We start from the raw sequence: 27,746 nt of genomic DNA on the forward strand, positions 1-27,746 counted from the left end.
CCATGGCAGGGGGTAGGATGAGATGATTTTTAAAGTCCCTTCCAACCCAAACCATTCTGGGATTCTTTGAAACCATCCAGTTAATTGTGAGCCCTTTTTCTGCTCCATGTCGTGTACCAGTGGCAGGGCCCCTGATTTCAGCCAGCCCTGCTCAGGCTCCACCCAGGTGATTCTCTGGCAGTACCAGAAATGCCAGGAGAAAGACAGGACAGAGCTCACCAGAGGTGTGTGGTACCCACTCAAACCTCTGCCACAGGGCACTTCAAAGATGGACAAACCCTCGAAGGTGGATGAAATAGCAGCTGGGATTGCCTGCACCTGCCTTCACAGGCTGGGACTTTAAGTGGAGCACACTATAGCACATTAATAACAATTTTAGAAGAAAACAATACCGATTTCATTTACTTTTACAAAGCCTTTGCCCTCATCTTTGCTGACTACAAGTGTCAAAGAAAGGTCAAAATAGCTTAATTTTCTTCTGCACTGGACAAAAAGGCATGAAGAACAGACAGTAAATTTAGCTTTCCTCATTTGCACTGGGGCTTGAAGGAAGGAGAGAAGGAATGTATTATCATCAAACTGACCCCAGCATAAACTTTTATCATGGTTGTATAAACCAAAAAAGAGAAAAGCAGAGATTAAGAGATTAAAAAAGATGCATCATCTCAAAGACAGTAGCTAGGTTTCAATGCAAAAAAAAATTGTGGTAACAGACATCAGAATACAAAAAACTGAGCAGCTTTCCAAACACAGCTACTCCAAAACAGCAGACAATGCAATACTCAGGCACCAGAGAATGGAGATCAAGCCAAGTGGTAAATTAATTAAATAAAAGTGGATTGTGGTCTTTATCAGTAAAGCTGAATTCTCCTTTAACTGGAAGCACAGAGCAAACATTATTTTAATAGAAATGTAATTCTGCTTCAAGATGACAAGTGCAATGTGCTTGAGAAACAATATAATCTTATTTGATAAGGGGACCTGCAGACTACCTGCAATGCTACCTAGCAAATTTACAGTTTCTTTATTGCTGCACCTGTATCTACTAATCAGTATCCAAAAGTTACAAATGACCAGAACATAATCAAACATTTTTCTAAATGCATCCACACAATATTTAAATGTAGGAAAAACATATACTGAAAATAGAATTGTTTTACTCAGGCAGCTGGAAAAATCACCATGGATCTGAAACAATGTCTCCTTTTCCCTTCAACGTGAATATAGGTATTTACAGTTTATTCCCTTCGCTAAATGTCAGCCTGAAGTGCTCTGCTTCGCAAAAATTATTTTCTTAACAGCAGATCTTAATAAAAGAAAGATGTGCAGCTTTTTTTTTTGACACTTTCTAACTAAACTGGGCTGCACAGAAAGGTCCCAGACCAGGAATTCCTTTGTTCATGGCAAGGTAATTACAGTGCAGTGGGTGAACAGCCCACCCCAGGCTGATGTTGATTGTACACTGTGCCACCAATGGGATCCAACAGGCCACAGTTGTGATATTTCACATCCAGTTAAAGCAAAACAAAGGGTTCCCAACACAGCAGCTGAAACATCCCAGAAAGGCTACATACACCCAGCAGCCAAGCTGTCAAACCCACTGCTGTAACACTGGCTGTAAATTCAATGTGGGGATGAACCTTATGGATCTTCCTGTAGGAAACTTGGTGTGTCTCAGGCTGCTCACACTGCCTGTGCCACAGCTCAGCAGCTCCTCCCAGGCTTGCAGTTTGTAACATGGAACCCTGGGGATCCACAGGAAAGAGGGAGAACCACAACATGAGCTGGACTTCAAGTGTCTTTGGAGGTGGCTGGGAGGGCTTCCCTTGGCAGAAGGGAATAAGCAAAGCCCTGAAGGAAGTATCAGGAAAATAAAGATGCAAATAGAAGTTGATGCAGCTCTGCCTCACAGCCCTCACCTCCAACGGTTCTGCTCCCCCAGAACAGCCTCAGCCATGCAGCACTGGAAACATTCCCTCTCATAGAGAAAATAAGGATGGCAACTGATTCTGGCTGGGCAGCATCATCCAGTATTTGCCCAGGGCTCAAGCTGTCCATATTTTGTCAAGATGCAAGTGAAACTGATGGCATATTTTTGTCCTAATGAGACAAGAATTTCATCCACAAACACCAAGGCATTTTCAAATCCCGTAAGGCCATTAGTGATGACATACTGGGGCAGACAGGCAAGGAAAGAACCTACCAGGGACCTCTACACCTAGTCAAGGTTTTAAGAGTTAGGATAGAAGCCTGATACAGTCAAATCTTCACATGAAAAATGGACCCAAATCCAGACTCCAGACAAAACTCAGTGGTTATCCAATATCAGAACGTGTGCACACTGCAAATCAGTCTTACGGTGCATGGGTGGGCCAGTGGATAGCATAACTTACCCCTTGCTAGTAGAGCTTCCCAGTGAGCACAAACACATGAAGCACCCTGTCCCCGTGGAAGCTGCAAATCTCCGCCAGGAGATGCATCATGTCATCATATGCTACCCAGAGAGGTTGTGGCTTCCACACCCCTGGAATTGTTCAAGGTCAGGCTGTTCGGGGCGCTGAGCAACCTGATCTAGTGAGTGACAAGGGCTGGAGCTAGATGAGCTTTAAGGTCCCTTCCAACACAAACCATTTCATGGTTCTAGGATTCTACAATCATTCCTGAGCCACCTCTGGCTGCAGCAGCTGCTGGAGAAGCACAGCTGACAGAGTTCCAGCCCTCCCTGCAGCAGCCCAGCAGGAACAAACTGCTGAAACAGACCAAGAGACAAGTGCTGACAAACACTGTCACTCCAGTGACAGCTCTGAACACTCTGTGCTCTAGTGCTCCCACGGGATGCACTTTCTTCCCATGCCCTGTCCTGCAGGAGGGATGCAGTCGGAGCAGGCACCACATCCAGCCCACAGGCCATCTGGCAAGGTGCCTCTGATCAAGAGCCAAGAACCAGAACGGTTTTACTGGAAATATCTCCAAGCATTTCCCAGCTACTGTTGAAAATCCCTCCTTGAACAAGGCTGGAACAGCTCCTGGCTCCAGTGCAGGTGCCTCTCCCCAGCTGCACACCGTGAGAAGTCCCTGTGCTGACAAAATCTGCTGGGGTTGTGATAGCAGCTAAGAAAACAGCAAGTAAACAACACACAAGTACTCAGAGCAGGAATACCAGCACAGGCCTGATATTTATTTAATGACTCATCCAGAGGAGGATCTGTCCCTTTAGGCTTACGGCCAGCATGAGAACAGGTAATAGGAGAGTGTATGAAATCACTGGAGCTCAGCTCCTCCTGACCTCTGAGAACAAAGGAGCCTTAGTACAGCAAAAATATCCTCTTTTCACTCTCTCTCTTCACTCTGTTGCACAATCTTTCTGCACACAGTAAAGTCACAATTTTTACTGACCGGGAAACGAGAAAGCAAAAGGCAGAGAACATCCACACAACAGCAAAACACAGACTACACCAGAAAAAGTATTTCAATGAGATTCCTCAGCTTTATGGGGTTTTTGGCAAAAGGTCCACAGATAACATCTAGAGAGGACACTTGGAAAACACAGGCACTTAGGAAAGAGCTTTTAGAACTCAGTCACACCTTTTGCTTTGGGGGTTTCAAGCTTCCATCCTTTTATGCAGAACTGTGCAGATCATAGCAGACACCAAAGAGCACCAATGAATGTGAACAGTATTTTTCTCTCCAGAGAAAATAACTTCTACAAGACTTTTCTTCCTCAACAAGTAAAATCCCCTGACACTGCATCCTCTTGTACCTGTCAAGTCCTACATTCCTGAGAGGCTCTCCCTGCTACCAAATATACAAATGTTCAGGGAATTCACATGGCTTCAAATCTATAAAAGCACATGAAGAGTTCACTCCAGGCTGAACTTCTATTGGGACTTTTTCCTCACATTTGTGGACAAATTTATGTACAAATCACATTTATGTACACATTTATGTACAAAAGGCATGTGACACCAGTGCTGAACATTTTCAAGCAATTTTCTGTGCAGAATGCCTACTGATAACCACCTGGTTTTCACCATTTACACTCCACTATTGTCTTTAAGCTCAGAGCTGCAAGTTGCCTCATGACAAAAAAAAAAATAAATAATTATTAACAAAGAAGCCATCAGAAAGGCAAATTTATTAGCCTAATTTAAAAAAAATCAATTAATGCTGCTTAGCAGGCAAACTTAGGCCTACATACGTCATGGCTTCCTTTTATGTTATTTATTAAAGTGAGAGTAAAGTCTAAACTAAGACATTTTAAACCTTAACTGTCTCAGAAATGCTGGTTTTATTTCTATGTCGAGTGTAGGACTTATGTAACATTTCCCATTTTGATTTCTGTTACTAAAGGATTTTAAAACAAAACTGTACGGTCACTGCCTACAGCCCTAAGGGGCTGAGTACAAAAATAACATAAAAGATATCACAAACTCTACAAAATACAATTCTGATTTAATTTCATTCAAGCATTATGTTCTTTACTTTGGGGAAATTACTTTATCATCTTTGATAGCAAGAACTCCTCTTCAACTCTTCTGAACACTGAAAATATCATTTGAGGTACAACTGGAACAAAACTTGAAAATGCCTTATGTAATTTAATACACTTGCCAAACTAAACCAAAGTTTGTCTTACAAGCTTAACTTTTTCATGCAAATAAAACAACTACACCATTTTCTCCACTCACCAGAAAATATCTGTGTTCCCAATGGCTCACCTCTTTCACTAAGCACTCCATCTTTTTCAAAGGCTTCTAAATCAATGAAAATTAATTAGTGGAAAATATTTCTCCTTATTTCTCCTGGTGATAAAATACACATTTTCACAAGCAAGTTTCCATGGGTTGTGCCAGCCAGAGAGGCAGTGTGAGGCCAAGCCGGAATGAGGGTGGATCTGCCTTTGGTCAAGGCCCAAGACATCGGGCACCTCATCTGTCAGATACAAAACCTACTCACCTTCAGGACATGTTATTTTCCAGTAGGAAAGTGTGAAAAGGCTCATTTCGTTAGATGTAATGGTCCATCAGCTTTTGTCCTTAATTCTCTTTGCTGTTCCTCCCAAACTGGTGTTCTGGAGATATAAAAAGAACTTCAATTTAAAATACAGCTCAGATAAACACTAAATTTTTCCTGCTTTCTACCAGGCCCACTGAAAGGATGCCTGAAACCTATCTGATAGTCCAGTCACTGAATTACTGCTGTCTTATCTCAAAGGAGGCTGTAAGGAGTTATTTCTTTACCCTTGCCACCCTCACAGCTTACACATCTACCATCCACAGCAGCATACCGAGAATTCATCCTGAAGATTGGGAACATGCAAGGGACTTACTTAAAGTCATACTGGTGCCAGAACTGAGAATTGCACTGTGTTATCAAAAGTCCCTTTTCACCTCGCCTGCTACATTTGACATACTGACATACACTTACTACACTCAAGTTTATCTCAAAAGCATAAACACTGAACTGCTCTGCTGAATTTTGCTGCAGTTCCCTTGATGACAGATTACCTTCCTTCTCACCAGAGACACTTGGGTCCAACTGTGCAGCACAACCAGGGCGCTTCTTGCCCTGCTTGGGACTATGAGGATTTGGACATACATTTGCAAAATTAGGCTGAAAAAGCAAAGCAAAAGTACTGGGAGTGTAAATGAGCAGATGCCACGTTAGAAGCAATTTCCCTGGCAGTCCCATTTCGCAGCCAAAATAACTAGATCACTAGCAAGAAACATCCCAAGAAGATAAATGGTGTGTTACAAGATTAACCAAGGTCACTTCTCTTACATCTGGCTTTCTAAAAAGATGCCTCCCCCAAAAATTTAACCCTAGGGCTACATCCAAATTAAAAATTCACTGTTGATGTACATCAATACAAACCAAATCAAAGTATTCCACAGCCTGCCAAGTGCTGACTGCCCAAGGAAAGGCCACATGCCTTCTAAGTGAGAGAAATCTCCATTTGAGAGCCACCTAAACTTTGAGACTGCTGCTGCTGCTGGGTGTTCAGAGATAACTGCCAACTCATTAAAATCCCACATTAGAAGTTTATTAAATATGCAAACATTAATGGAATTGGACTAGCAGCTACTTAGGCAGATAAAATTTCAACGTGGCACATCCCGCGGTTCCCATTATCAATGTTGTGTCCTTTTGGAAACATCTGTTCAAGAGTCACAAAGTTGCTCAAGGCAGTGAAACCCTTCGACTCTTTCAGATTACTCAGGTCACACTCTGAACATTCCCACTAGCCTAGAAAAGACTCCTGCTTCCTAATAACTACAGCTCAGCATCTACTGTCCATTTCCACTTTTACGCTTCACTGCTGGAGATGCAAAGAATCCCCAAGGGTTTCCTTTTTTAGGAATATCTGTAGGACAAGTCCCACACCTCTTTGCAAGCTCACAGGTATAGAGGTTTTACACATATCCCAAATTCACAGTCCTTGTCAGCTTGCTGGAAGAATTACAGAAGAAAGAGCAGAGTGTCATACAGACAACAAGGATTAAAGGAAAGTGTTTAAAAAGCAGCTCTCCTGAACATCACGTAACTGCACACACGCACGTATGTGTAGAGCTCTGCCTTGGAGATCCTTCTTTCAGCTCTCTCAAACACAAGCATCAGTCCCCCCTGCAAACATCACTCTTAGTATATTTTGCTCCACAAAATGCAGTTTCACTCCTGGGATACCCTGCAAAGTCCCAGTGCCTGGTGAGTGCCTCAACAAACCTCCAAGTTTTTGCTGTAGAGTGATATTGGACTTGGAATTGTTCTTCGCTAATGCTATCGGCATAATCTGAGTTAGCCCGAGAGAAAGGAGGACAAGGAATATTCTCTCATCATGCAGAGAATAAAGAAGCCCCTAAGAGCCCCTAATGCACCTCCAGGTGATTCTGGCAATAGCCTTTGCTCTCTCAGTGGCTTCAAAGAATGTCTGGAAGATTCAATCCTCTAATTATGGAAAAACAAGTGTGGTCTAGCACCACCTTCTCGGAGGTGTGAGGTTTCAGCAAAAATGAAATGAAATCTTAGGGCACAACCTTGGAAAAAGCATGCCTTACAGGGGAAGAAGGGAAATGAAGGAGTATGAAGTGACCCCCAAAGAAAACACTGAGCTCATTGAGCACAAAGAGGCTGAGCAGGTTCTTTACCACCACCTTTCCTGGTTCTAGTGACAGTCTGGAGAAGCAAGGGCTGTTGCTGTAATTGTCAACAGCTTCCCAGAACCAGCCCATGGGATGCAACACTCAAGTTTGTGTTTCTTTCAGTCCTGCAACCATATGGGTGTCTCAAAATAGAAGGTTCAAGGATGCCTTGGCCAAGAGGGAATCAACAAAATCCCCCATCCATCACCTGATGCAACACCAGGCATCACATGTTGCAGAACCTTGAGCAGCAGCCAGTTTGAGGTCAGGTACACAATAGCCTCCCACTCCATGAACCAGGAAGCCAGGGCTTAGGTTTAGATCTTTTAAAGGAGAACTGAATTACTTTGGAAATTAAAGCAGAGACTTCAAGATAATCTGGGTTCTGAAAAGGGTCCTGACTCAATCTCACATGGATTTTGGGGACTGATCTTTGCTGCTTCAGTATGTTCAGAAACACAGAAAAGCAGCCAGCTCATGGCTGGCCCCAAGGTCAGCTATTCCCTGACAAAGCAAAGGAAAACCCATACAAATCCTTTTACCTCTTAAGAGATATCATGGTGACTTTCTGTTGCAGACGGTACATTCTGGCCCTAGACACAGGGAAAAATGACTGTGCAAACATTCCCTAAGGCCCTGAGCACTAGGAGGCTTCTATACAGGTATGTGCTCTGCCAACTGCCCATCACTCCACTGAGCTCCTCTTCTTGACTGCACTACACAGAGCACATCAACAGTTTGGATTATCTCTGCCCAGAGAGCTCCTGCCCATGGAACATGCAATAGATGACTGAACACAAAAATAATACTTGTAGCTTACAGACAGAACCCTTGTTCTGCCCACCAGGCTGCAGGAGGGGCCCCTACCCACGAGAACACACTAAATCAGTTAACCAGCACCGGTATTTCCTCCCAGTACAGACAGACAAGCACACTGAAACTCCAGGACACTGTGCCTTGGGGAATGTAAATACCCCATTAAAGGACAGCTCTGTTTGTAAGGGAACCAGGGAGGTCACAGTGTTCTGTGTCAGGTATGTGACACACTGACCTGTGCCCAGGGACACAGGAGTCCTTCCAGCAACCCTACAGCTAAAGCAACTGCTAAACATTCTTATTCCCAAAGCGGTGTCCCAATGCTGCCAAGCAACATGGTGAACTTAAGTGTTCAGGTTGCAAGGAAAACAGGTAGAAAACAAATGATTCTATGAAAACTCAACCATCCATCTGCCATCTGCTGAGGTCCATGGCACCACCAGGATGAGAGCCCAGCACTCTGTTTGCTCCACCAACATGCAGGTGTCAGGCTGACCTGAAGCCACCAGCAGCACTGGATACACAGCATTAGTGGGAAACTCCTCTTTGAGGGATACCTGAGTAGCCAAGACACAGGGAAGGATAACATTGCGAGGAAATTTCATCCCCCTTAGCACTGAGCCATCCTGCCACAAGCCAAAGGTCACAAATGTAGTGGCACCAGCTAAGAGAGTGACAATGCAACCTCACAAGAAAGGCTGACACACTGATACAGAGATATGGATGCTGGGGACAAAGTTCTTTATCCATGAGCTGGCAAATCTGTTGAGCTAAGATAGGAGCAACCAAAACTCACAAGTCTCTGAAATGCGGGCAAGGCGTTTCTTGGTGACTGTAACAAACCAATGGAGTAAAATTAATGTTTTCTCAGTACTTTGCTGTCAGGTGACCTTACAAAGCCCTTCTGCAGGAGACAGGATCCTCTCTGACAGAACCACCACCAGCAGCTGACCCAGCTCATTGACCAAGGCTGACACTGCTGCGCTTCCCTCTGTGCTCAGCTCCAAGATTGGATTCCTGATCACCTTCTCCCCGAGGGAACTCCAGAAATAGCCTTTGCTCACTCAAGGGAGTCTATGCCTGAACTAACCACAGACAGAGGCCTTTGTTCACAGCCCACACCACAGCAGCTTGCCTGCTCCAGAGGTGGGTGCAAGGAGAAATGTAGGCCACACATGCAGACAAAAAGAGACATCCAGAGTTCAGAGATGCCAGAGAACCCATTGGCAGAGTCAGGAAGTGAATGCCCATTAAAACAGCCTGCAAGTGCTGGGGTACAGCTCAACACAAGCCAGGCAGGCTAAGGACAAAACACACCTCATCAGAGAGTTAAAAACTTGTGGGCTATTTCCCCCACGAAATTGCCTGATGAATCATTAAAGAATATCTTTGTGACGTAACTATTCAGAGTTAAACAAAGAAGCCTTGTAATTAGCTCTCAAAGTAATCCTCTGGCCACCATCTGGAGCTCAGCCTAAACCTTGACCTCAGTCACACCAGACAGCCACACATCCGTGACACACACCTGACAGTGACTCACACTGCTACACTGCATTCACAAAGTGGAGAAAGTTGACAGGAATGCTAAAAACTCGAGCCAACCATAGAACTCAACAGGTTCTTCAGTTCACACCCATCACACTTAAGGAAATGGTTTCAAAAATAAAAAGTTAAAAATCAGCAGCCCAATCCTGCGTCTAAAACAAAATGTTTCTTCCATCGAAACCTCAGTTTATAGTAAACAAAGTTGACACATGACAGACCCAACCTTCTTCCAGAAACACAGGAGGAAAATCCTCCTAGAACCAGATTCTGACAGAAAATAGACTTACCACAGATATAAAATAACTTATTCCCCCAGGTATAAACAGCTCGAAATATTTTACTATTAAAGGATGGCAAAATTATTTTACCTAAAGCACCATATATGACTGGATATTCTTTTTCTTGCTAAAACTTTCTGATTAGTTTGAAATTCTTGTTCCCCACAAGCAAATAAAGTCTAAGATGTCTCCCACATCTTAGAAAGCCTCTTAGCTAGAGAAAAACTAGTTTTCTTTAATATATAGCTCTATGTTGCTTGCTGAGCTCTCCACAGCAAAGCAGTCAAGAACGATACATGCTACATCATCAAGAACAAAATTTATCTTGTCAGTCCCAGAGGAATTCTATTTCTAATAAAGTTTAGCAAGCAGATTTTAGACTTTTGTAAAACAGCCCACAACACAAGGAAGGATGGAGCAGGCTGAAAGTGCTGAAACAGTTATTGCTTAGTTCATATCTGAGAGCAAATCCCTGCAAGAATGAGAAATGTTTATTTTTTTCTAGGGATCACGTGTCTATAAAGGACAAAGAGCCTTCTGTAGTAGGAGCCATGGTCCCAGAGCAGAGACCTCCTGCCAGCTGGGCTCCTGGCACACACAATTCCCTCCAGCTCGAGGGACAGTTAAATACAAATAAGAGCAAGATTAGAACAAACCACCAGACATGGCACCATCAGGGAGACCCCAAATTCCAGCCTTTTCACTACAGAGAGACAGACTGGGGCTGTCACCACTGCCAGGTACAGATGTGGTTGACTTCTCACATCATGCAGACTCCCAGCCCTGGACATGGGGACACTCTGGGGGTTTTTGAGTCTCCGCTAAGACCATTCCCCACAGTCAGATTGGCTTCAGTTTGGCAGGGGGTGGCTTAAAGTGATTATCTTTGCCACAACACCTTTCTCCTGGCTGCAGCTTCAGCAGGGATTACCCAAGACCAAAGTCCTACACAAGTCAGTATTTAACTTGACCCTCTGCACTGCTGAGACCCACCTGGAATACCGGACATAGTCACTTATAAAAGGTTATGCAGCCATTTCTAACAAAAAATAATATCAGGCAAGCTCTCTTCTTCATGAGAACTTGTGAAGAAAAATTCTACAGGGACAGCAGTTAGAGCCAGCATAAGTGATTTTAATAAGGGAACTAAAGGAAAATGCTTCCAGCAAAGCAGATGTAAACAATGGGATGTGTACACTGCAGACCAGGTTCAGGGCAGGGGCAAGAGCCACATGACAAAAAGCATTTAAAAACAAACCACACCAAGGTCTGGAAACTCAGCATTTGTCCCACAAGTAGTATTTTAACATTGCACTTAATCTATGTCACAAAGGCTTATATAAAAGTCTTGCACATTACAAGGAGAAGCATTTATTCTCCACTAATTACCACTAAGCATGAACTGCTCTACTAACACAGACTTTAAAATAACACAATAAACAAAAGTAATTTTTTTCCAGGTTAACTGCTCCTAGTCTTAGTGAGGGTAAAAAAACTGTTTATACTAAAAAAAAAAATTCTCTGCATGTAGCTGATATAATTTTTTGCCAATAGTCTCACCTTTTATCTTTTTGGATGGAGAGCCTTCTGCTGTGAGAAACAGCTGTTAAAATACAATTCAGGCCAAAAGTGAGCAACTGAGAGTAATTCCTTCTTTCCTACATCTGTTTCTATTCTTTATCCACCTGTTCTCTGTGATTTCTTTATTTGTTGCTAGCACTCCCACCTTTACATTTAGCAAAAACTGGTTTTGTTCTCTAAACCAGAACATCTGTTATAGCAATGATTCGCATGTAGTTATGGGTGAAAACCACCACAGACAGTATTATAAGAATGCCCCAGTTCTTCTATTTCTAACCCTTCACAGATAGAAGTTTGGTCAGCACCCAAAAATAAACTTTTTCAGGAAACAAAAATATTTCTCCTGGGAAAGAGTAGAAGGAAGAGGCTGAGGAAATTAGGAACATCTGGAAATAAGGAGTAGTGAACAGCTTCCATCCCCAAAAAAATCCAAAACAAAAGAACAACCACCAAAAAGACAAACCACACACACCAGGACAGTCCAGCAAAGCGTAGCCTTGGGGAACACCTTCAGGAGCAGCTTAACTGATTTGGATCCCTGTCACTGCCTAATGGGCAGGCCTGCCTCTCCCTGCTGGATGTACAGGCACAGACACAGAGCTCCATGCATTCAACTCCCATATGGTGCTAATTGCCAGATTGGCACTGGGTCCAGCCCACCACACCACTTACACCTGCATTTGAGGAGCAAAGAAAATAGACAAGCAAAGGGATGGAAAAGAGGTGCACAGGGCTCCCCTTTCCAGCAGTAATAGCAAACCCATTCCTGAAATTCCACGCTTCCAGATCCATAGTTACCACAAAAATTCAAGTTTTCATGGCTCAAATGCCTCCTTAGAGCAGTAAGATCACAACTTCACTCCATCTTGGAGTGAATGAAGAAAGTATTTACCTTTATTTTTTCTGCTTTGCTTTGAGAATGAGATCAGTATATTAAGAGCATCCTACCTCTGAAGCAGTAAAACTACAGGTTAAAAGAACAACTGTCAGTGAATTCACAGCAAGGTCTCAGCACTTTCCAGCAGCAAAATTCTCACAGAGCTGAAATGAGAGAGGAGGCAGGATCCTGTCTGTTTTATCTAAAGGTTTTATTTTCTTGTTACTTTCATAGAGGTGTTACTTACACCCAATCGCCATCCATTTAGCAAAAATGAGGCACAGTAAAAGATTGTGCCTGGTGAAGCACCCTGCCCTACAAAGAGAAAAACGGAATGGTTTGGATTGGAAGGAATTTTAAAGCTCTCCCCATTCCAGCCCCTGCCACGAGCAGGGACACCTTCCACTATCCCACGTTGCTCCAAGCTCTGTCCAACCCGGCCTTGGACACTTCCAGGGATGGAGAAGCCACAGCTTCTCCTGTGCCAAGGCCTCGCCTCCCTCACAAGGAGGAATTTCTTCCCAATATCCCATCCATCCCCGCCCTTTAGTAGTGGGAAGCTATTTCCTTTGTCCTGCACTACAGTTCCTGCTTTCCCTCATTAGTTTAAGAGCTGCACCTCTCTGGGCTAAGCCACATAGCCCAAGAGAAGCAGCCACTAAACTTATCCCATCCACTCTCCCAAACTTCTGCCACTTTTGATGCGAGAAGCATCAAAATTCCTACACTTTTTTTTGTTTACTGGAGAGGGCACAAAACCATTGGAGCGTGTGTTGGTCTTTGCCATTGTCAACAGCCCCCAGACAGGATTAGGACAGACATCAGAGGCTTAGCTCCGGCGGGATTTGCTCCAGGTTGTCTGGAGACTGACTGGAACGCTTCCTGCTGCCCGGAAAGCAGCGCTAGCACCCCGGGACTGCTCACCTGCCTCACAACAGGCACCGCCAGAACCACGGCGGCGGCCGGGGCCACGGCACCTCTGACCGCTCCCTTAAAATGGAAAAAATCCCTCTGTAATATCAAATACACAAGCGCGACAGCTCCGCGCCTGCAAGCAGGAGCGGGGTTTCCTGAGCACCCCGAAAGCGAGGCACTCCATTCCCCGAGCATCCCGGAGCATTCCCCGAGCATTCCGTACCCCGAGAACCGCGTTCCCGGGGCACATCATTCCCTCAGCACTCCGTCATTCAGACACTGCGCTCCCTAAGCATCGCGCTTCCTGAGCCCCCCGTTACCTACCTAGCCCGTACCCCCGAGCTCCCCGTTACCTGTGCAGCCCGTACCCCCGAACTCCCCGTTACCTGTGCAGCCCGTACCCCCGAACTCCCCGTTACCTGCACACCCCGCGTCCCCGACCGGCGCCACCGCTCCGCCTCACGCCGGCCCCGTAACGTCACCTCCGGGCGCGCGCCAGCTGCAGGCGGGATTTAAAGCAGGGGCGGGGCCTGAGGGTGTGGGTGAGGCATGAGGTGTGTGGGCGGGGCTGAGCTTGTGGGCGGGGCCTGCGGGTGTGGGTGGATTGATGGGGCGTGGCAAGAGTTGAAGGGGCAGGGGAGGGGTCTGAGGGGCGTGGGCGGGGTTTAAAGCGACTGGGCGTGGTCTGATGGAACGGGAGCGGGTCAATGAGGTGTAGGCGGGGCCTCGGGGCATAGGTGGGAATGTCTCAGGGGAGCGGGCGGGGTCTCTGAGGGCTGGGGGGGTTCTGTGGACTGGGGGGATCTGTGGGCTGGGGGATCTGTGGGCTGGGGGATCTGTGGGCTGGGGGGATCTGTGGGCTTTGGGGATCTGTGCATGTGGACGTGGTGTAATGCGCTGTGGGGCCTGAGGCGGTGGGCGGGAACGCGTGAGGTGGCGGTGGGCGGGAACGCGTGAGGCGGCGGTGGGCGGGAACGCGTGAGGCGGCCGCGGGCGGAGCCCGTGAGGGGCCGAGTATGGCGGGTACGGCAGGACCTGCAGGACCTGCAGAACCTCGAGCCGGAACCGCGAGGCGGACACCTCGAGCTGTCCTGAGGTGCTCCCAACCAACCCTGGGCCGGGCGGGATGTATGCAGGAATCCCAGCTGGCACGGACAGGGCTGCCGAGAATTGCTACAGCATCACCTGTGTGGGCCAGTACGGACAGACAAGCACCAGACTTGTGGCTGAGTGCGGTAAGGGAGGCCAAAGCACGACTTGCTACCTGAGGTTTACCCTGTTTTCTAGGACTTGATGACAGCAGCCTCAGTATTCTGATATTACCTGCCAGTTCTCACAACACTAGGTTATAGCCTTGCGTGGCCAAACTAGATATTAAGGTGCCAAGCTTTGGCAGACACTTTTAACACTGTAGTTTACTACTGGACACAAATGAGTCTGGAATGGAGAACAGAAAAACATATCGGTTACATGTATCTTTTCGTCATCTTCATTGCAATGTTAGTCTCCTTCCAGAAATTTCCTCCTACGGCGACTTGTGTTGGTTTTATTGTGACTCAGCCCTCTGCAGCCATCGCCTGCTGTTTTTCAGCCTGACTCCTCGCTTTGTTCCAGCCTGTTGGATTGTTCCATGGGATGCCAGTGCAGCACAACAGCGCCTTGAACCACGTGTAATGCTGTGAGTGAGGGCACTGTCACCTTGTTCTTTGTCCTGTGGCGTTCCCAAGTCTTCCGTAGTATTCTTGTTTGCTCCTAAGGACACCCACGTTGATTTAGTGCTCAAGGAATGGGATTCTTGGAGCACTAAGGAATTTTTCTGAAACTGCTTCAAATTTCACTTCATGGTTCTGTTTCTTGCTTCTACAGTCAGTTTTATGGTGGGACAGGGGAAAGAAAGGAAGTTAAGAGGGCAAAGATGAGCACTAACATCCATTCACTATTTATAGAGATGACAGCAAGCATCCTTTGCTGGCTTTGCTCTTTTATGGATAAAGAGCATGGTTGTGGTGATATTGCCCATTGTAAACCAGCACCTGTGATATAGATACACACACACACACACACACAAAGGAAAAGCACAGCAATACCTGTCAGACAGCACTAAGTGCTTATATGTGCTCTCATTTTAAAGAATTCTGGACCGTGCTCCCAACTTTTATTCTCCCCCAGTGGAAGCTGGAACAGCCACATCCATCACACCCTGATGTGCACACTAAGCAGGGAAAGGTTTTTGCTACAGGTCACTGATAGTCTGGGAACAGTTTCTCAGAGAAGCTGTGGCTGCCCCATCCCTGGAAATGTCCAAGGCCAGGTTGGATGGGGCATGGAGCCACATTGATAACCTGGGATAGTGGAAGGTGCCCCTGCCCATGGCTGGAGGTTGGAATGAGATGGGTTTTAAAGTCCCTTCCAGCTCAAACCATCCTTTGATTCTACCACTCCACAGCATTCCTGGTTTGTCATGTATCATCCCACGATGATTCCTTCCAAAGGAAGGTTTCTCCCTGTAGAAGCAATACCACAGCTTGCCAGGAGGTGTTGCTTTGAAACCACGCAAATATCAGAGCTCAAAAGTCATGAGATAGGCTTGTATTATTAAAAGTATCTAACATACTTTGTTTTGTCAGGGAAAAATTGAGGTCCTACCTTTGAAATGGCGATTTTTGTTTAAGACAATTTAGATCTTAAATGATGATACAGAGTGAGATAAATACAGAACAGACAATCCACTTGGTGGGAATTGCTGGGAGTTTGTATATTGCTAACATATCTGTCAGACCAGCTTTGTGTGCAAAGTTGTTCATGGCTTTGCTGTTGCAGGGCTGGATGCTAAAATATACATAAATACAGACCAGGTTTGATGCAATGGGGAGCTTTAGAGGGATAATCCTGGGTTTCAAGAAGCCAAGGAGCAGAATAAAGCCTCAGTAAGACAAAAGTCCTTCAAGCCCAGCTGGACAGGGCTTGGAGCAACCTGGTGGAAGGTGTCCCTGGCCATGTCAGGGTATGGAATGGGATGAGCTCTAAGGTCCCTTTCAACTCAAACCAGTCTGTGATTCCATGCTAACAGCTGTCGTGCTCACAGGGCTGTGTCACTGCTCTCCATACCTGCACACACACATTTTAAACAAAAATGAGCTGTTATTTCTAAGGGGGAATGCAGAGTTGGATATACAGCTGTTATCCACCTGCATACTAGGTTTTAAGTTATTGAATGTATTAACAGGGGCAAAGTTAACTATGCATTTAATTATGCCCAGCCTTACTTCTCAAGACAAAACAGGAAGCAGAGATTCCAAGACATTTTAAACCCTTTTTTTACTACAGAAAAAAAAAAAAGGTACCCTCAGAGGATACCAGCTAGGATGAAAAGGTTTTTAAATATGTCTTTATCACATCAAGCTGAAACAACCTTCATGGCTGAAAGAAGCTGTGGCTCTTCAGCAGAAATTTAAACTCTGAAATAGGATGGCCCACAATGTGCCTTGCTGTGTCATTGTAGTTATCACACTTGTTCCAGCTGTGCCTTTGTGAGAGCTCCCTGTGCCAGCCCTGAGGCACTGAACTCCAGCTCACTGAGGCTCTGGGAGACTGGGTTTTGGGGACAGTTTGGAAAAGGAACTTAAAATTATCAGAGGACATCTCCTAAGGGTGTGATAACCAAAGGAGACTTGGAGAACTATTTTGTGAACAAATGTTTACTAGTATTGGCTTTTATCACACATGAAATGACCAGACAAATGTCACAAAGGTTCAACAGCAATTTTTACAACAGATAATTCTTAAGGGGAGAAAAACTAAAAATTAAAAACTGTAGCTGTAAAAGGGAAAGCAGAAAACAGTGTTTGTTGGATTTAACTAGCCATCCAAGCTGTCATTTCAACAGCAAGGTACAATTCAGGCCTAAAGTTTAAACCAGCTGATGACAAGAACCAGTAAATTTTCAGAGTACCTACCCCTCTCAGCACTATGGCTGTGAGCTTTACCACAAATCTCCTCTCAGATTGCACAGTACAACTGTCCATGTTCTTCAGAGGCTGTTCCCACAGAAATACTCTAGTCCTCCAGCTGGGACATTACTGCACTCACCTTTTCCAGTGTCTCTGGGTGCAGAAATGGACAGGGTTTGTCCAGCTGCCAAAAAAAAAACATTTTCCAGGATTTTTTTGTTCATTGTGAATAAGATTAGAGCAAATCAAGCTGCCTCTTCTGGAGTACCTTGCAGCACTGATACACTGGAAGAAAAATTAAGCTGAGGCTCCTAGAAATAAAGCACTTGTTTTTATCATTCAGCACTTCTGCACAAGCTGATGATCACAGGGGGCTGTAGGAAACTTGATGCATTTGTGTTGCTCCAGTTCAGAAAGAAGCAGGAGTCTTCTTTCCTCTACTATGATGCTTTCTGAAGGGTTTGGAAGACAAAGCACAACATTCACATTCATTAAAATCTGTCCTTTGGTGAATACTCTCATTCCCACTTACAGTATTGGAATTTCTAAGGGTTTGCTATTCCTGTCTTAGAAGCCTTTTTCTAGAGGTGTGTGCTAGGTGTACTTTCTGGGCATTATTCTCTAATGTATGGTGGAAAGACCAGTAACCAGAGGGATCTGGAATAGTGAGACCTCTTTTCTTTTGGCAGGCCTAGGGTTAGAGAAAGCTGCCAGCTTGTCCTGTGGTTCCATGGCCCACAGCTGCTTTCTGGTGAAGCACAAACTGCCAGGCAGCCCCTGCACAGCTTTAGAACAGCAGGGCTGACAGAGACCTGCACAAGCTCTTGGGGAACCACACAAAAGCTACAGGAACAAACTGGACCATCCTGATAACATTTTGCCAATATGAGGTGCACTGACAGGCTCTGCAACCTGTACCCTTCCCATGTGCAAGATCGGCTCAGATGTAGCAGAACTGCACAGCCTTGGGTCTGATTTATGTGAAAAAAGCAATGCTGGGAGAGGAGAACACAGGCAGAAGCATAACTGGGGCCTATGTCATGCACTTATCTTTCCCCATTGGTTTGGGAGCTGGATTTAAGCTCAGGCCTTTGCCCTTGGTCATTGCACAACTTCCAAGGCTTAATATTTCTCTGCTGTATACACTGAAATGCTTTTCTTCTTCTCACTACCAAACTCCATTCATCTTGAAGGAAAAAGGGAAAAGAAGACAGGCACAAGGCCTACAACCTTAAATATTACTTGAACTTTTCCATGACAATGTAGAAATTTGTTTTGGGGTTTCTTTCCTATGAGCTCTCTTTTCCCAAACACTGCTTTCTTCTGATTTTATTAGGGCTTGAAATGGGGCTGTTTTATCACAACTAGAGCAGTTGTATTACTAAAGGACAAGTAGATCAGACCTGTAAATTATAAACACAAAGTACAAGTTAGAGTGATCTTTGGTTTCATTCTGGTTAATAAAAATTCAGCAGACCAGCTAGCTCTCCAAGGCATCACTTGCACCATTTTTTTTAACTCCCAGAACATGTTGCTTTACAAGCAAATGCCAGAGTATTACTGCTAGTTTGTAGGGGGTTGTAACATTATATAATAAATGCCAGAAGAGCTGGAGTGATACACCACAACAGTTATAACAATAAAGTTTATATAAAAGCAGCACTAAAGGTTGCTTTGAGTGAAGGACCTTTCTGTACATGTAAATCAATTTCTAAAATTGTGTACACCTGTTCCAGACCAGGGAGGGAGCTGTAGCCATTCTGCCCAGGGACTGACTTTTAAAAGCCAAGAAACATAAAGGGGAGATTATAGAAATATAAATAAGAATATAGTAAAATGTATATAAGAATCCTCTCTTTCCCTTAAATAACATTTTAGAGCAACAGATACATGTTGTAACATTAGAAACAATGTTTCCTCCCCACCCCTCAGCTTGTTTTACAGTAGCATCACTTCACAGAGCTGAGGGGCTGGTGTGAAGTGGTGCCCAAGGGGACCAGGGGGACAGAGCTTGACTGGGAGCACACATTAAATCCCAGTGTTGTCCCAGAATAGGTTCTTTCACCCAGCATACAAGATTCCAATCCAACACTGAGTTGAGGTACTTGATTTATTTACATTTCTGTACAGAAAGGAGGGTGGGTGGCAAATCTACAAAACCAGCACAACAACTATCAAAACTTCTCACTTCTCATACATTTTAGCAAATGAATGTATTGATGTTCATTGGCTGCAAGTTACACTGTTCTCTCATTAATTAGTAGTTTATCTTCTATTGATTAAAGATTCTCTCATTTCTCATGCTAATTAGCCCAGTCTTCCTCTTCTTTTGGGTGAGTGTTTCTTGGGTCAGTGGTCTCTGAGTTGCTGGTCATGATCTGCCCCTGCCAAAATTACCATTTACCCATCAGAGCTGATTTCGGTACAATTGTTGGGTTGGCTCTATTGGCTTCTTCCTTATTCTGGGGGTTCTGCCAAATGTCCTTGTGGCCACTAAGCTCTGCATTCTGTGTGCCCACTCTCAGTGCCACATCACACACATCCTTCTTCCCAAATGCTGTCAACCTTCCCCCCTAGGACTGAGATCATTGAAACATGTGGAGCCCTACACCTTAACAAGGCAATTCTACCAAAATGGAATTTCTCTTTCCAACACCTGGACATCACTTAGAGCTTGCGAGCTCCTGTTTCACGGGTCAAATCTCCTTCCTAGTTGATTAGGCTTGAAAGTTACAAAGATCAAACATTAATGAACATCCTTTCTTAAGAAAAATTTCCGTATTTTGCAAGCCCAGCGGAGGCAGCTCTCTGCAGGCCGGGGCCGGGGCCAGCCCCGCGGTGACCGGGCACTGAGGGCGGGCTGCGGGCGGGGCGCGCCGGGGGCTGGCCCGGGGACACGGGGACACAGTGGGAGCGCTCGGCATGGCGCACTACGCGAGGGGCTCGGCCGTGGCCGTCATCCGGCTCCGCAACCCGCCGGTCAACGCGCTCAGGTACCGCCGGCAGCCCGCGGGGAGCGCCGGCCCGGGGCTGGGACACCCTTGTGAGCGGGTGGGGGATTCTCCGATTTCCTTCCTTTTCACCTCATTCCCTCTCTCCGTGCCCGAGCGAGGCTCCGCCCGGTCCCGGAGCGGGGGCGGCCCCAGAGAGCCTCAGCCGGGATTTCTACACCGCTCCGTACTCGCAGGGGCCCGGGCAGCTACTTCAGAGGTAGCTTGGATCTCGCTTTGCAAAAATGCTGAACTTTGCCATAACTTCTGCTCCTTCTTATAATTTCTAGTTGGGGGGTTTCACAAGGAGGGGTGCCAGGCTCAGCAAACCCTACTTTCTGTCATCTCCCCTGGACGATGTTTAAGAACTTTGCCTATTTCTCATCAACTTCCAGTCTTTAAACATCAAGACACTGCTTCAGCAAGACAGCACAGCAGCGCTAACTCAGTCTGGGGTGCCTTCAGCGCTGTTTGGTACAAGTCAATTCGCAGATTCCCTGGTTTTATTGCCTGCCCCACACACTGCTCAATGCTTGCCTGGCAAATCTCTGCACTATCCAAGTGTGTGCAGGACAGAGGGCAAAGGGCTCTGTGGATATCAGGCGTGGTTCAGCAAGAGGAGCTGGCACCAGGATTAAACCCAGCCAGGGCTATCAGAAAGCAGTTCGTTTGGCCTTTAAAAACGATTAAGGAATTGACCTCTAAATACTGATCATGGTCAAGAAGGGCCCCATGCTGTCTCAAACATGAGCCAGTGAAAAACAAGGTCAAACACCAGGCTGTAGGAGCCTCAGAAATTTTAGTTTTTCATGTGTCTTGAAAAGGACTTATGTGCTTTTGGCTTTACATTAGTTGTGGGTTTTAGTTCTTTTAGTTCTGAGTAGCACATAAAGCCTTTTTAAGCAGCTGTATTTGTTCAGTAACAGTGACCACAGTGTATATTCAATCTGTATTCACAAGCCAAAAAAAACCCCACTGCAGCTGTGCTTGACTTATAAATGAGAAAATTTGTTTGAAAGAAGCTCATTGAGATAAAGAAGAACATGAAAAGGAGATGAAACCTAATGCTTTTCTGTAGCAAGGCTACATTATAGCTGGCAGTGCTCACTCTTCTGTTGCAACTTGTTTAGAAGTACACTAAGAACATTTTCACATGCTCAGGTAATTACCATGAGAAACTGGGAGTGACTTGATGAGTTTAGATGAACCAGACATGCAGGACTCCCAGAACTGTACAGTGTAAGACATCCTTTGGACCTCCTGTGCCCGAGACCAGTCTAAGATGATCTCCAGGCTGTGTTCACAATAAATTTTCAATCCTTACCATGAAAAATACAAAATACAGACCTAAAGAATAATAGTATCACTGAGGATGAAAAGACCTTTAAAATCACTGAGTCCAACTATCAACAGTAACAGATATGTGCTTAAGGAACCTTAACTCCCCTCTTTTGAGAAGTCCTGAAGAAAACCCAAAGTCACCTCTGCCTTTGAACAGCAACAGCACAAGAAATTCTTCAGGACAGATCTCTGCCTTTACTGCCCTTTCCTCCTGGCCATGCAAGTGCCCTCACAGCAAGGTGCAGTTCTGATTCACCAAGGGTGACAGATAGTGTGGTTGTGGTCCTGTCCCTCAGCCCCACAGGAAAGGAAGACCCTGGCAGACTTCAGATCCATTAAATTACAACTTGAGACATGTCTGTGGTCTTTGGTGGCCTGCCAGGGTAACACCTGTTTTAAAAGAGATCCATAATTCTCACACCTTTGCCATCGGGTAAGTGTTAGCTGAGATCTGTCTGCAGCTAGGAAAGGTAGAGCACATTCTGATCCCTGGGTGCTCCTCCTGCTTCTGCACATTTCTGTACTGGACCACAGGGAGCAGGTTTATTAGTGCTGTTGGAAACGTTTGACTGCACAGGTGATAGCAGGCAGTGAAAGTTACAGACAGGAGCCACGTCCTGCAATCCTGAAAATTTTATTTCACAGCAGGCACAAATGCTTTTTTAAGACTGGTGAGTTTTTTGCTGCTGTGCTCCAGCCTCCCCTACCTCTCCCCATTATCCATTTCCCCCCTCCTGGGCCATCACACTGGCCATTAGCACTTTAGAAGCCACTGGTGGGCAGGAATTTGCTTTCTCCTGTCTGACACCATCCTCTGCTTCATACCTGCAGGGCAGTGCTTTCCTGAGAAATGTGTGCTGACTTGAGATTCTGGCAGCAAATTTAGTTCCCACACAGACTCCCCTTTAAGCTCAGTGCTTTCTTCACCAGCAGAGGTGGTATGTGCCAGATTTGATTTGTTTGGAGGTTTTTTTCCTGGCTTGCAGAAGTTTAGTATTCAGAGATCTACATTTACGAGATCATGGCATTGAGAGAAGGGATTTAGATATGCAAAGATCTGTGAGTCTGGAGGAACAGAAAGACAAGACTTGGAAAAGGAAGGACTGACTACCCCTTCTCAGCAGGGGCAGGCTGCTGGCACTGGGAATTAGAAGGACTTAAAGGAGTATATCAACATTTGAGCTGACAAGGACAGAAAAGCTCCAGGGAGGACAGGGGAGGCCGTGCAATAGGGGAGCTTATGTGTGGAGCTATGCAATGTGACAGCATAACAGGTTTGATTGGGAAAGGCTCTCCATGGCTGCCAGAATTGTCCTTCTAACCCTGATCACCATAAAAATCAGGAAATGTAAAGGAGATGAGAGAAGCTGCAGTTTCAGACAGGTAGCAATGCAGGGAGAATGTGATTACATGTGATCAGCACTTCATCAGGATGAGATACAGAGAGAAAATTCTGGGATGAATAAGCATCTGCTCCCTAAAACAACTAAAATTCCACCCAAAAGATGCCATTCTGGCTCTGGCCTTAATTTATGTGCAGGACCGTTCAAGCTGTATTAGCAACCTGTCACAACAATGTATGACAGTAGCTACTACACAGCTGGATCTGACACTGAAGCAAGGGACAGCAGAACAGGTAACTCCAGCACGCAAGTCCTCAGTTCCAAGTAGGGGATTATGTAATAACCAGCAGGTAGTTCAAAGAAAAACACTGCAGGAAGCTATCCAAAGGAAAGGAAGCCTGTGACAATGGGAGAGCCTGGACTGTTGTCCAGGTTTGGGATTTCCAGGTTTTTAAAGTATATTAGAAACTAAGAAAAATACAAAGGGAAAGGATCAGACCTGCATGTTTTACATAAACATTTTCCACTGTTGGATTTGAATCTCACTTCTTTGAATATGACTAAGTCAATTTTCAGGATTGCCTTATACTGCTTTTTTTTTTTTAAATGAAAGAAATTCACAAACTCCAGCTCTGCTTTTTTTTTTTTAATGAAAGAAATTCACAAACTCCAGCTAAAATGTGAAATAATTAAGGTAAATTATAAAACCCTGTTACAAATCTAGCACATCAGAATCACTGCAATGAGTTCCCTAAAATAAAAACAACCTGGTATGGTAACATCCAAGAATATTCTCCTGCTCTGGTATGCCCCTACTTTTTAACAGCACCTGTTTTGAGTTCCTGAAACCTGGAAAACAGAATCACCTTGGCAGAATCACTTTTTTTGCAGTTGCAATAGTACCCATGGTAGAACTGACTACATGGCATGGGATGCAACCTTGGAAAGCATGGAGGGAATTTTTGCATTGTTACTGCTAAATGAATGACAGTGTCGCAGTAATGAAATACTTATGAAAATTACTGTGACTTTTTGTTTCTTCAATGCTCTAGCAGTTTGAATCTGGGATTCTCCTGAGCATTTTTATAATTCTACTGTCATATATTTTACTATGATGCTTTAATTGAAAATTACATCTTTTACTGCCAGTTATAATATGTGAGTGACAAAGCAGTGCAGTCTGTGTGTTGGACTGTGACATATCCAAGGCAAACTTATCACTCCATCTTAGGAAAACACGAAACTTCAAAGAGTCTGATCTTTCTTCCTTTTTATCCCACAAAAATTCCCATTGGGAAAAAGTTATATGGAAATAGAAGAGATATTTACACAAGTACCAAATTATTCACTGCCATAAAAAGTCCTGTTGGGTTAATGAAGGTGAGGCAGAGATCAAACTGATTTTGTGGCAGCCTTGATGACTAGTTTTTATTTTGGTAGTAGTATGTTGTTGTAAGTACTGAGGACTTGTAACTGATTTCTTCCATAGAACATTGAACCTTTCCATTTGCTGCAGACAGCCCTTCTAGATGGGCATTTTGCATCTGTTGGTCACATGCCTGGAACAGACACAGAAATACTGATTGCTTCTTGTCTGTCCCTGATGGAATTGTGCCATTTGTCTACACAATAGTTGCAAATTAGTAACTTCACATTTGTTTGGATCATGGAACATATTTTTTCTCCCTCTTTGCACGATGATTTGTAGAGTGTAATGACATTTCCTAATGGCTTTCCCTGCTATCTGCCAGCCCCTGGGTGATTTTGGTATTGCTGTGGCCTGGCTCATCACTGATGCACAAACAAAACTCAAAGAGCAGCAAGCATTGGGTGCAGCCTGTGAGTGCTCCTCAAATAGCAGCAGCCACAGGTATGCCAAAAGGAGGGAGATAAACCACAAATTTTTAACCTATTAAAACACATTTAGTGTATATAATTTGGAAAGGTTTTCATGTTCTGCTATGTGGACCTACATGCAGTGGAGGGACCTTTACTGACTCAGCTCATAGTTTTACTTTGACATGACCAAATTATTCTCATTTTAAATTTCAGCCTTCAGAACCAGTACTAACATCAGAGTTGTCTTGGATGTCTGGATTGGGCAATTGGTACATAACTGTTCTCTCTCCAAAGAATAATACTTCTCCCAGTCTCTGGCTGTCAGGTCTCAGGGCTCCCACTGACCCTTCTTGTAACAAGGCCTTATAGAGGCAGCAAGTGGTACTGGAGACCCTCCTAGAAAACCCTCCTCTGTCAACAGCCCTGATTGTTAGACTTTGCCTATGGTTTGTCTTTAATTTTTGATTTTGAAGGAGGAATATGCAGAGGTTGGCTGGGATTCCTTCATACATCTGGCTTACAGGGGGCTCCCTGGGCTCACAGGTTTCCCTTTGCAGACTATGGATCCCCATGTGACTTCTGAAAGCATTGCTCTGTAGAAATGTCTGTACACAAGAGTACAATGATGTGTTTTTCATCTACTTCACGACTTCCTTTTTAGATTAAACACCCTCTAATACACAGAGCAACATGCACAAGCTGAGTATGCCTCAGGGCTTTTTATTAGTTCTGTGTAATTAATACTGCTCCTCTCCACTGGGCATCAACAGAGCTCTGCTCCCTTTTCCTCAGCACCAAGCTTTCATGTGGAGCTGGGCTCAGGGTTGGAGAAGGTCTAGGAAGGAATGCTGGTTTTATAAAGGTCTGGGCAAGTGTGGATGATACTTGGATATTCCTCCAGCCTCCAACTGCTTGTGGCTCAGATTTTCTTGTCAGAGGCATCTCTACACATGCACACAGAAGAGTCTCTCACAAACTCTGTGAGTATATGTGTATATCAGTACACTTTAGTATCTAAATTGTATACACATAAAATTTGTATTAATATTTCTATTATTAAAGTGTAAATGCTTCTATTTTTACCTACTATCACTATTGTTACCACCTTTTAAAACAGACTAGGTTCTCCAAGTCCATCCATACAAACACATGAATTAGCTTTAAAGAGGCAAATGAGAAGTGGACATACAGTTGGGTCAAACTTTTTAAATATCTAATTTGAAAAAAACCACTATTTATGTTTTCTACAGATCCATTTTTAAATTCTTCATTAATTCTTTGCTGGCTGCATTTACTGCTGGTGTCTGCAGAGCTACCTGTTCAGATGAGCCAAGACATGTTCTGTGTAGTGTTTCATGCCCAAATTCCCTTTGACAGGATCCCACACCAGTGTAAGTCTGGACCTAGGTGCAGATTTTCACAAGGTGAAAGCATAATTAACATCAGCAGAGCCTGTGTCAGGTGTTTGAAAGGTAACTTTTTTATCCCTAGAGCTCCTTTCAAAAAAGTTCTTAGATTGTCAGTGGTTTAGCATTAATTACTTCTAAATTATGCTAAACTGTTTTCTTGAAAATCTGAATGTTTAATTCATAAAGATATCTTCAAAAGAACATTCCCCTGTGCTGCTTATTGTGGAAACAGCAGTGTCATAGCCTGAAGATGAGTCTCCAGGCAGTGACTGACAGGTTGGCAGTCAGCCTGTTGGGTTTGGGTGCTTGTCCTTGGAGTAAGAGGGAGACTAAGGACAAGATTCACCTGAAGAAGCTGTGGCAGCAGCCAGGCATGGGGACAGCCTGTTGGACATGGTGCTTATTTTCACTGGGCTGCTCGGTGTTCATAACATAAACTTCTCAGAAGGTGGATATATTTGATGGCTACTCACTGAATCTCCATTTTATTTCAGTCTGGCAGTTCTCCAGGCTTTAGAGGATGGGCTGAAGAAAGCAGATGCAGATCCCTCAGTGAAAGCTGTTATGATTTGTGGTGAAAATGGGAAATTCAGTGCAGGTAAGACATCAAACACAGGCTGAGAAAAAGATTAAACTCTCTCTACCCAGCATATCTGAAGATTCTCTGCCTTGTAACATTGCTGACGGAAGTCCTGATTTGGCTGGAAATGGCCACAAGACAGGGTGCTTTGTCTATTTTGCTATGCCACAATTGACATGGGGTTACATGACAAGCTGGACCTTGAAATAGGCCAGAAGTGAGCTGGTCTGTAATTACTGAAATGAGGGACAGCTGCTCCACTCCATAACATCCTGGTGTTTCCTCAGTCTCCATAGCTTTGTTTATGTAAAATCTCTGGACCACACTGCTCTGGTGTATGGAATGTGCCTGGGGTTGGGCAGTGGTGAATAACAGATCTCCAGCTGAAGAAGTCTGAAAAGCTAGGGGATTTCTGTGGAGTTCTACATTGCTTGTTATTAGTAACTTCCACTTAACTATTGCAGGCTCAGTATTACACCAAGAATGTTTGCAAATTTCTGCAGTGACCTCATGATCCTTACAGTTACTCTGTATTTTTGTACTAAGCCTTCCTTGGAGCTCTGTGAACAGGATCAAGGATCTAGGGTTCCTTCAAGATGGTCCCAAAAGAGATTGCTTCCTGTTAAACACTCTTCTGCCAGCAGCATGCTCTGCAAGGACTTGGGCATTTGTGAGCAGCTGTGTCCAGTAGCACAGAGGGAAGGATTGTTCCAGTCACCGCCTCGCCTATTAATTCCTCCTAATCTCTTGGTGCTCTCTCAGGAGCTGACATCCGAGGATTTTCCTCTCCGAAGAGACATGGAGTTGCCCTGGGCCCCATCGTGGCTCTCATCGAAAGCATCGAGAAGCCGGTGGTGGCGGCCATCGAAGGCGTCGCTTTGGGAGGAGGCCTGGAGGTGGCGCTGGGCTGTCACTACCGCATTGCACACGTGAAGGTAACACTGCGGGCCAGAGGGGCCGCTGAAGGCATCCCTGAGCCGGGTAGAGACGGCACGAGCAGAGGGACAGGGTGCCTTTCCTGGGACACTCTGCCCAGAGGAGAGCAGCTTTACAGCAGTAGGATACAAGGCTGTGCACTCAGATGTTCTTCACCTATGCCATCACCCTTGACATCTTTCCTAAGTCTTACTAACTAATTTCAAG

General features: G+C 44.8%; 2 protein-coding genes across 22 annotated transcripts in view; one reads left to right on the forward strand and one right to left on the reverse strand.

Annotated features, from left to right (window-relative positions):
* Nucleotides 1–13,639, reverse strand: part of MAP3K13 (mitogen-activated protein kinase kinase kinase 13) — a 71,833-nt gene extending 58,194 nt beyond the window's left edge. For 2 of the 9 annotated variants that reach the window (XM_086844373.1, XM_023933418.2), the window contains exons 1-2: nucleotides 13,571–13,639; nucleotides 4,957–5,071 (exon numbers count right to left, since the gene is read on the reverse strand). The gene's annotated coding sequence lies outside the window, so the exon portion shown is untranslated. Of the gene's footprint in view, nucleotides 1–4,956; nucleotides 5,072–12,483; nucleotides 12,552–13,160; nucleotides 13,227–13,475 lie in introns of all 9 variants that reach the window. The other 7 variants (XM_086844370.1, XM_086844376.1, XM_086844371.1 and 4 more) reach the window with 7 other exon arrangements.
* EHHADH (enoyl-CoA hydratase and 3-hydroxyacyl CoA dehydrogenase) overlaps nucleotides 13,632–27,746 on the forward strand; it is a 31,916-nt gene continuing 17,801 nt past the window's right edge. The window contains exons 1-5 of one of the 13 annotated variants that reach the window (XM_086844387.1): nucleotides 13,639–13,668; nucleotides 14,184–14,386; nucleotides 14,743–14,829; nucleotides 26,518–26,621; nucleotides 27,366–27,538. In XM_086844387.1, coding sequence (XP_086700513.1) covers nucleotides 14,825–14,829; nucleotides 26,518–26,621; nucleotides 27,366–27,538 — 282 coding nt within the window. In that variant the 5' untranslated portion in view covers nucleotides 13,639–13,668; nucleotides 14,184–14,386; nucleotides 14,743–14,824. Of the gene's footprint in view, nucleotides 13,706–13,800; nucleotides 13,889–14,131; nucleotides 14,387–14,655; nucleotides 14,830–19,960; nucleotides 20,095–26,517; nucleotides 26,622–27,365; nucleotides 27,539–27,746 lie in introns of those variants that run through there. The other 12 variants (XM_086844386.1, XM_086844390.1, XM_086844389.1 and 9 more) reach the window with 12 other exon arrangements.

This window comes from Cyanistes caeruleus, chromosome 10 (assembly GCF_971803275.1).
Source record: "Cyanistes caeruleus chromosome 10, bCyaCae1.hap1.1, whole genome shotgun sequence".
Taxonomy (NCBI): domain Eukaryota; kingdom Metazoa; phylum Chordata; class Aves; order Passeriformes; family Paridae; genus Cyanistes; species Cyanistes caeruleus.